The sequence below is a fragment of the Bidens hawaiensis genome, unplaced genomic scaffold (assembly GCF_021521415.1).
Source record: "Bidens hawaiensis isolate Kalapana, Puna unplaced genomic scaffold, B.hawaiensis_p1.1 tig00009327_1, whole genome shotgun sequence".
In the NCBI taxonomy this organism is placed as follows: domain Eukaryota; kingdom Viridiplantae; phylum Streptophyta; class Magnoliopsida; order Asterales; family Asteraceae; genus Bidens; species Bidens hawaiensis.
The window spans coordinates 687870-698483 of NW_027491688.1; the positions used below are offsets into that span (position 1 = coordinate 687870).

Sequence of the window (10614 nt, forward strand, 5' to 3'; positions counted from 1 at the left end):
GGAAATTTTGATGCCTAGTTTTTCACAAGTCAAACATTTTAGACACGACATGTTGTCTCTACAGGGTTAATTATATATTTTTAGTAATTTTCTTGTTAAAGATCCTTATTAAAATAAATTCATAAAATATTAATTTTTCTTGAATACTTTTTAGGGACGACATGTTGTCTCTATAACTTATATTATTTTAACATAGTTTTCTTTTTCAGCATGGTGAAAATTTTACCCCTAGTGAAAGTAAATTCTTTTTACTCAAAATTTATAGGGACGACTTATCGTTTCTATAAATTATAATATTTTGAATTTTTGAATTTTTTATTTTTATCATTAATTATAAAAAAACCAAAAATATATATATATATATATATGTATATGAAATGTTGTCGTCTCTACAAGTTAAAACATTTCTTAGGGCTTATTTTCATCGAACCCGAATTAAAGAAAATTATAAAAAAAGTTATATTCAATCTATAGGGACGACTTGTTGTCTCTATAAGCTTATCAAACTTAAAAAGAATGAAACTTCTATAGAGACAATATGTTGTCCCTATATGGTGAACTATAGAAACAACTTGTATTGTCTCTACAGATTTCGTCCCTGTATGGTATTTTTCTTGTAGTGTTCCTAAGAGATGAGTCGGATCAGGTACCGGGTCTTGACTACTCATTTGAAGAGGAGTATAATTTGCTGAGTGTTTTGACTCGAGCTAAATTAATATGTTTAAAAAACACCTGTTTTAACACGAACACAATTTGATCGGCCAGCACCAGGTTTTGACTTGATCCCATTTCGACATGTTACTGTATCCATTCATTTTTCCAAGCTTAGATAGAATCCAAGTCCCATGGATCAAAGTCTTTCCCCTCTTTATCAGATGTGATAAGTATTAAGTAATTGTGTTCATTATTAAGACTTAAAATGAGAATTGTTAAATGGGTGTTTTGTTAGGAGATAAGAAAACAAAGAAATATAAATGCCTTTTATTTTCTTTATTTATTAGGTAAAATAAATTAAAAAATATATATATATGAAAATGATTATATATTTATGGCTGTGAACATATATGAGGCTTGAAACCAAGAAAATTACAGATGAGCAAAGTGCAACATAACATTCTTACATATAGCTTTCTCGTACACATGCAATAACTAAACCATCCATCTCTATTTCTAGAGATGTTTACAACGTTAAGCAAACATAACTAATAGAAGTGCTCTAATAAAAGCTTATTACTACAAGAGCTTGGGGATATTGTTATTTGGAGTGGGGTTTTTAAATGATTGACGCCTGATATATATCAATCAAGCGTCATGATACATTTTAAGGGATAGACGAGGTGAAAGAAGGACCTCTAATGGCGTTGCTTTGATGGTAGTTATTCCCAATCTTTCACTCATATCAATTGGTTCATTCGATGGTTTGTGTATTACAAACTGTTGAATCACATTGGTTAACGTTAATGGTAAAACCTGTAAGGCAAAAGAAACACCCGGGCACATTCTTCTACCACTACCAAACGGAAGCAATTCATAATGTTTTCCTTTAAGATCAATTTCCTTTTGACAAGTCAAGAATCTTTCTGGCTTAAATTCACAAGGTTCTGACCATATATCTGGATCTCGATGGATTTTCCAAAGATTTACCAACAAACGTGTGCCTTTCTGGATGTTGTAGCCATTCACGATGCAATCCTCCATGGACTCATGAGGAACGGAGAGAGGTGCTGCTGGGTACAAACGCAATGTTTCTTTGATAATGGCATCAATGTAAACTAAGTTCCTTATGTCTGACTCATCAACAAGCCTGTCTCTTCCAACATGTTCATCAATTTCATCTTGGGCGGTTTTCAATGCCTTTGGATTATTAAGTAGCAAAGATAAAGCCCATGTTAAAGTCACAGCTGTCTTGTCCGAGGCAGCAACTATTATTGTCTGCGAGATTGCAAATGTAATCGGATTTGATTATAAACAACAATGAGTTATCTTAAGCAAAAAGTTAAAGTGAGGTTCATTTCAAAACACTAATATGTTACTGTGAGATCAAAAAGAAGAAAAAAGACATCGAAATCATTTTATTTATTTTTTTAATTTATAGCTCATTTTTTTTGAAGATTTTTACTTTTTACTATGTATACACCAAACTTTCTATCTGGTTTCGGTTTTGCATGTAATTAAAATTAAAAAAAAAACAAACAAACCAAAACTGCGTGCATGGATTTTAATTTTTAATTTGAAGTAATTTGTAAAAATAGTAGGCTGCGATTCCGTCTCTATGGTTTGCTCAGTTTTGCTATTTACATCTAAATTTTTTTTTTAGTATTTCCGTTCTCATGAATTCTAAAGTTGCAATTTACGTTCAATCACCTAACATCATCCATGTTGTCCCATTAAATCAACGGTATATTTGTCCTTTTGTGAAATGTCATATAATAATTAATATATTTTCTTAACCCTTTTTAATTTTTTTTTTAATATCCCAACCAACCAAGAACATTCACATCGCATCTCACATTCCAACTTAATAATTTAATTAAAAATAATAAATATTTTTCTCTAAATTTGTTCTCACTTTTTAAAAAATTCATACGTCTCATTTCTCGTATTTATCCATATTTAATTAAATTATACTATTTTTATTCTTCTTATTATTTTTCTCCTTCTTTCACTCGCGTCTAATATTAAAAAAAGATATGAAAGATGAATAGTAATAAACAAATTTGAAACTTGAGGAATTGATTTTGCTTCCTACAAAAATATTGAGGATGTGGATGGAGACGATGGATGTGATTTCTTTTTATGTTTTAGTCATTTGTTATTAAATTTAAGATTTGACTAATGGGGATGGAGATGGGATGCGAATGCTATAGTCTTTTGAAACCCTTTTTTGAATATTAACTTGCACATGCTCCATTCCTGGTCTCACGCATCTTCAGGCGAGGCCCAAGCGGCAACGTTAAGGTCCCACCGTGTGCTCCAATGATGGCAGCGCTTGTGGATTCTGAACAAGCAGTTTGAAATGGTTCTTAGAATACTCGTGAGCACTTTTGATGAGCTTGGAATGGAGCCCATGATAGCAATTAAAAAACTTGGAGGGATTTAATGAATCACGGGTTATTACTTATTATGGTGGTGTATCATCTTTCATATAATAAATAAAAGAAGATCTTTTGAGTTGATGTGCCACTGCCACACCCTCCTTTACTTTACTAGCGTGGCAGCACCAGGTTTATTTTGACTATCATGTCAAATGAAGAGCGTCTCTCTGGTTTTACATATCTTCTTCCGGAAGCTTTATCAAAATCTTACTCTGAGTGCCTACCTAGTTAGGGTTTGAATAAACCCCCTTCATTTGTCGTCTCTATATTCAAATTTTGAAACACGATCTCTCTCTCTCTCTCATCTTGAAGAAACCCGCTCCATATATTTCAATCTTGGCTAAATCCGAATTTGCACCTAATGTTTTTGTTACTTAACAATTTATTGGTTATTTTACGCTTGGGCTAAAATATTTTGGTTAAACTATATATTAATATCAATTAAGTTAATTTTTTTATAACCTACAACCTGACCCATTTTGTTTTTAGCCAATATTTGTTTGACCCATTTGAGATGAAACACACCTCAAATTGACCCATTAAGCTGTTGTTTACTTTGTGCATGAAACATACAGTAATAGAGTAGTTGAATCAATGGCAGAACTGGATGGTAATGTAGGTCGAGTTGCACTTTTGTTTTTTAATAGTTTTGTAGTTAGTAATTTGGTTTCATACATAAACCTAGAGAGTTGAAATATTGTATTTATATAAAGCATAAACTATTTGTTATCGTTATTAAATCAAAAAAAATTTCAACCCGTGTGTCACACGGGCATATAGACTAGTAAAGTAATATAATAATAAGGGGTTTAAAATAATTTGTGCCTCACTTGACATATTACGCCTAACGGAGTTGATGAATTGAACTAAAGTGACAAAACACGAAAGAATGAGAACGGAAATGCTAAAAGAAAACCTTTTGGACAGAAGTGATAAAAGTGACCAAAACACATGGACAAATGACAGTGTACTCTTATAAGAATTTAATAAATAGTATTAACCCAACTATTTTAATCCAAATGTATAATAATCAGTTCATTATTAATTAACAAGAAGATTTATGCCCAAATTCATTATTTTTGGCCACTTTTTTCTTGTTCTAAAAACTTTCCAAATAACATAAAAAAAAAATAAAAATAAAAATCAAAACGAGTCAAAATCAAAAAGAAAACTGAATAATCTTCTTAAAACTCAAAACCAAACTGTTAGCTCAATACCAACCTAATCCTATACACACTCGTACTTATTATGTATGTCTTGTTTAAATATAAACCGTTAATCTAATTTGTTAATATATTTTCTTTAATTTTTAAAAGTTTACTTAAACATGTGTAAATAATTGGTTATTTGTAGCTAATATAGCTTACACAGGACTTGTACATGTATATGTTATATGTTTTATCAAAAATGAAATTTAAATTTAGGCATATATCAACTTTGAATTAAAGAGAGATGCATAAATACAGATTTCAACTTTTCTCTTATATCTTATAAAATTTTTAAATATAAAAAGTAAATGATTTATTTTGTGATATTTTTGAATTAGAAAATAAATAATTTATTTTGTTCTTGGCTAGAACCATCCGTTAAGATATGTAATTATATATGCAGTAATTGACGAAGGTTAACTAAGTTTACCAGACATGTTAGCTTTGATAACTGTATCAAGATCATAACCATCTAAATCCTCTTTAGATGCATCTTGAAGAATGGAAATCAACACATCCATGAAAACTTGATCGCTTACTTGTTGTCGAGGCTCACTTTTTTGCTTCTTTAACCATCCTTCTATGATGTTGTCCATTTCCTTACTTGCCACCTTCATTTCTTTCTCATATCGTCCGTCTAAACAACCTGTAAACGGAATGAAATCGGACACCATGAACGTGCCAAACAACTCCATGAATATCCTTGACGCATTTTGAAACCGAACGCCTTCTTCATCATTGACCAGGAATCTCTTCCCTGAAATAATCTTAACTATAACATTAAACACCAAATTCCCAAACCATTGTTTCATATCCACCTTTACCATATTATCTAAACCTTCATTATCTTTGTTCATTATCCACGTGTCATAGATATCCATAATGGATGCTCTAACTTCTGAAACTCGAACATGCCCGAGCATCTCAACTCGTTTTTGAGAGAGAATCTCGAGCGTAATAATCTTGCGAATATCTCGCCAGTAATCCCCATATGGTGCAATCCCGAACAATTTATACTCACGTTTTTTTATTAATTATGTTTCTAGAAGTACCGAGTGTAGTGGGTTACACGGGTCAGCGGTGCGCAGGTGAACGGGTGATGGGTCGAAGCTACGGATTAGTTCACGGGTTTAGCATATTTTAATTCACTTATTTATTTGTTTTATATCACTTATTTCATGCAATCGTTAGCTTGGTCTAGGAACAAATGGACAAAGGAGTACGTTGTTCAATCGAAAGGTTAGAAATTCTAATCTCACTTGATACGTTGAGTTAAATAGGAGTAAGAAAAAAGATATTAGATTTTAAGAAAATAAATGTACAGTAGAAACTCGATAAATTAATACTCAGTTATTAAATAAACTCTCTTAGATAATATTTTTTGTCGGTCCCGACTCGGGGATAGGGTGCTAAATTTATAATTCGCTAAAATTATAAGATAATACATTTTTGATAATTTCTTTAGACCCATATAAAATATAAATTAATAATTCCTTATATATAGCATATTACATGAATGATTTCTGAAAGTTTTTTGAAAAATGATTCAATTGTCTTTTGTTTTTTGTTGGAATCAATTTTCCCTTTAATCTCGTCTCTAATTTTCCTTAGCATGGTAAGAACTTCTGGTGTTGTTTTCTCATAGCTCAACAAGAAATTGTTCAATGTGATTGCCACTTTAATAGCTTCGTTTCGCGAAGGGGAGAGATTGAAGGTTTCTTTCAAATAGGGCCGTTCATTTGATATACATGCATTGTATACAATAATTAAGTGGAAGCTTGAAAGGTGTTTGTAAACTAAGTATTCTACTATAAATTAATAAAATATTAATTAATAATTATTAATTTATCGATTAATTAATAACTCTTTTAATTAATAAATTTTGATGGTCTCAAGTGTATTATTTTATAAAGTTTCTAATGTATTTATTTTATTAAGTTAGTTTCTTTTCTATTTAATTTACTTGTTTCATGCAACCATAAACCATTATCTTGGTATAGAGGAAAATTTTTCACAAATGGTGTTTATGTAAAAGTTGTTTAAAAAATGGTATGGTTTTGAGCGTTGTTATAAAAATGGTGTAATCGTGGTTTGAACCCATAGTTTGGTTATTTTCTCTGTATAAGTGTCAAATAGGTATTTCAGAAAATAATACTTTTGATTAAAATAAGGTAATTCGTGGATTGAAACCACTGATTGCATCAATAAGTTGAACCTATTACTACTTCCAACTGTGTGGTGGTTTTACTAGTTAAGTCGTGGTTTAAAACCACGGTTTGACCCCTTTCTTTTTATTTTTCAATGCCAATAAGTACATATATTCATATGTGATATTTTTGTGTGTCTAACCAACATGTGGTCTGAAGCTATGGTTTGACACTTTTCTTTTATTTTTTAAAATACGGATAAGTATATATGTTAACATGTGATTATTTTTTTGATTTAATCAACCCTTGGTTTCGAACTAAGGTTTGCTTGTTTTTTTTATCAATAAGTTGAACCTATTACTACTTCCAACTGTGTGGTGGTTTTACTAGTTAAGTCGTGGTTTAAAACCACGGTTGACCCCTTTCTTTTTATTTTTCAATGCCGATAAGTACATATATTCATATGTGATATTTTTGTGTGTCTAACCAACATGTGGTCTGAAGCTATGGTTTGACCCTTTTCTTTTATTTTTTAAAATACGGATAAGTATATATGTTAACATGTGATTATTTTTTTGATTTAATCAACCCTTGGTTTCGAACTAAGGTTTGCTTGTTTTTTTATCCTTCCTCCTCCAATTTAATTTAGTATGTTCAGACGTGATACTTTTATTGTTTTTTTTTGTTCTTTAAGATGACATTTCACTATTGTTCTTTAATCAACCCTTGGTTTCGAACTAAGGTTTGCTTGTTTGTTTTTCGTTCCTTCTTCAATTTAATTTAGTATGTTCAGACGTGATATTTTTATTGTTATTTTGTTCTTTAAGATGATATTTCACTATTGCATATACATACTTATTGACATTTAAAAAATAAAAATAAAAAAGGTCAAACTATGGTTTGAAACCCCGACTTGACTAGCAAAACCACCACACAATTAGAAGTGGTATTACGTTTAACTTTTTCATTCAATCCGCGGTTTCAAACCACGACTTGACTTAATATTTTAATCAAAAATATTATTTTCAAAATTACCCATCTGACACGTACATAGAGAAAATACTCAAACCGTGATTTCAAACCACGGTTACACCATTTTTGTAACAACCCTCAAAACCATACCATTTTTGAAATAACTTTTACATAACCACCATTTGTGAAAAACTTTCAGTATAGAGACAAAGGTGTATGGTTTTCAACCAAAATGTTATGAGTTCTAGTCTCGCCTGAGACATTGAGTTAAAAAAAGATATTAAACGTTAAAAAAATGTATGTATTTCCTTATTAATGAATGAATCATGTATACAAAAGCATCCCTTATATTTTCTTTCTGCAACTCTACTTTCATACACACACATACGTGTGTGTTGTGTGTGTAACCAAAGGAGCCTGAACAACATTCACCCCGCCCCACACTCGTGACCTATCACGAGGCGGTGTTCAGTGCCTGAGTGAGCGATGTGACACCAAGAGTGAAACCATTACACATGACCTAACAACGTTTATGGTATACATCTTTGAAAACTTTATTATTGATTTTAAAATTTTCTACAATGTCTTGAATGGTCTCATGGTCTGTATGTTTTATAAATCATTATTCATTAACATAGAACCAATTCTATACACGGTTTTATTTTCTTTCACATAAGAGGAATTGCTATATTATATATGAGTTTTTATTTCAGTGGTGGGAACCTTTTTTCGACTCTTGATTGATAACTAATAGTTGTTGGTCTGGGAATCTTGCAATCTTGATAACTTTTGAAAGCTTGGAAAATAACAGTCTTGTATATTTAGGGTAAGGTTATCAAAGGTCGTTTTTATTAAACATTTTAAGTGTAATATTTCTCAAATATTTGGATTATAATCGTTATATTCATAATCATACTTCGGAAGAGATGGGACGGGTTACACAACATATCTTAACAGGTTTGGGTTGCACCGGCTTTTTATAAGTATTCTTTCAAGAAATGTAGGAAGGCCTTAAGGAATGAGACATGTATGTTGGATGCAATCTTCAATTGAGTTAACGCATCAGTGTAACAAGCCTTTAGACCTGTCGTCCAGACATGCCCAAATAACACCCAAACTTACGCATTTCTAAGGGTGGGGTCAAGATTGTAGTCACGTTTGAGATTAAAGGTTAGTTTAATAGAGAACAGTAAGATTAATGATAAATGAATCAAAGACCATTCAAATAGCTTTAATACGAAACTCTTCAATTCCGATTCAGCCCACATCAACAAGAGCTCAAAATATACCAGTTCCATTCAATGTAAGAATGGTATGCAAGAAAAAATATATGGATATATATATATTTATACATGACCATCATGATCATTTATATAATAATAAATCAAAATTAATTAATTATACCTTCTTATTATATTAACTAGGTAATTGTTGATGGATCATATTACCCTTTCTTGTTAATCAAGGTTTCTCTTTGGGTGTATATAAATATATGGAGTGGCTAATTTACATCACAAGACATAACCCTAAACCTCACAACTAAATTCGTCACCCTATATATATATATATATATATATATATATACATATGCACCTACACAACGCACTTACACATAAGAAAGGGAGTAAAATTAAGGATTAATTTTGTTACACCTTCACCTCGCACTTCTCGTTGTAAAAAAACTTCTGAAATGATCCAATACCTATGTGTGTGTGTGTGTGTATTATCTAGAAAATTAAACAAAAATATGAGTTTTGATCGATGAACAAAGTTTGGTTTAATAAGCGAGTGGTCAAAAGAATATTAGTTCCTTATCCTTTATAATATACATGAATATATATATACTAGTCGAGTGCCCGCACGATGTAGCGGGAATAACATTTTAAGTTAAGGTTGTTAGCGAGCCAAGGCTAGCTTGACTCGAACTTTACATCAAGCCGACTCAGCTCAGCTCTAAACTAAAGTTGAAATCTTAAAGTCAAGATTGTCTTGATTATTTTGATATTTATATAACTTATTATTATTTATATTTTTGTAAAACATATAAAATGAATATAAAAAAAAAGAATAAAGTTGAGTACTTTGGATGTACACGGGGTCAAAGTTGTACATTAGATAGTATAATATTTAATAATATAATATTTAATAAGTGAACTTTTTTTAATTGTAACAAGTTTATTTATATCTGTTATCAAATAGATAAAGGGTTAGATATGTAACTAATGAGATGAAATTGTAACCATTTATGTTTAAAAAACTTGTACATTCATGCATATATTTATGCAGTAATAACTTGTACATTTCAAACGTTCATCTGATTTGAAAAAAAAAATATATTGGAACGTAGACAAAAATAAGCCCGTTTAAATAGGTCTGCTCGGATTTTTTTAAATCATATTTTTGTAAAACATATTAGATTAAAATAAAAAAAGTATAAAGTTTAGTTAAAAGTGGGTAAACATGAAGGGTCAAAGTTGTAAGTAGTTCTTGAATTACAAAATTTGAGTAAAGTTGGGGTACCATAATTGTAATTATATTTGTTAAAACTAAATGAACGTGAGTTAATTATGTTGAAAAGACTACCTTACCCCTTTGTGTGCATGTACCATATGCATTAAAACTTGTAAATTACTTAAAAACTTGTATCTTAATTTACCCCTCTTTGATGTATTATATATAGTAAAGATATAATTTATAGTAAATAAAAAAACAAAAATTATAACAAACTGGGTTAGGGGAGTTCGAACCCGCGCCTTGGCGGGTTTCTGAGTTCTATTTGATTTGTGAAATAATTGATACTAAAAAAAACTTAACAAATTTAGGAAATGGAAACCCCAAATTCAACATATACCCCACAACTGAGACGTGTATGCCCTTTGTCAATCGAAATTAACAAGGGCTTTAGTTAAGCTTAGAAAAATGACTAAGAAACATATAACAATTATCCAATTTGGTTTCGACTTTAATGCGTTTGATGAATTATTGATTCGACCTAAGAAACGAACTGAATCTTGATCTTAACGACTTCTAATGTTGCAAATAACTTAAGTGTTTGAGTGGCGCTAGAGTGTAGATGGTGTGGAAGAATTTAACTGAATTGAGAGGGTGTAGTTATGTTACAAGGACGGCTAGGCCGCGGTTTGTAATCAATTGAATTCGCTATCAATTCGTCACCATACCAAGATTAGAGTG

General features: G+C 30.8%; 1 protein-coding gene across 1 annotated transcript; it reads right to left on the bottom strand.

Annotated features, from left to right (window-relative positions):
• Positions 1–1035: 1035 nt before the first annotated feature.
• On the bottom strand, positions 1036–6290 carry LOC143531991 (cytochrome P450 CYP82D47-like). The gene is made up of 4 exons (XM_077027157.1): positions 6267–6290; positions 4739–5319; positions 4313–4316; positions 1036–1932 (listed from the first exon to the last, which is right to left on the bottom strand). Exons 1-4 carry the CDS (start codon positions 6288–6290, stop codon positions 1303–1305), a joined length of 1239 nt encoding a protein of 412 aa, XP_076883272.1. The 3' UTR covers positions 1036–1302.
• Between the last annotated feature and the right edge of the window lie 4324 nt (positions 6291–10614).

What these genes read in the sequence shown, in the direction of transcription:
- LOC143531991 (XM_077027157.1), bottom strand. Translation starts at nt 6,290, where the DNA reads ATGGTTTATGGTTGCATGAAACAA. An exon ending in TTTATGGTTGCATGAAACAA is followed by an intron (nt 5,320 to 6,266) that starts GTAAATTAAATA and finishes AAAAAACGTGAG; the next exon opens with TATAAATTGTTCGGGATTGC.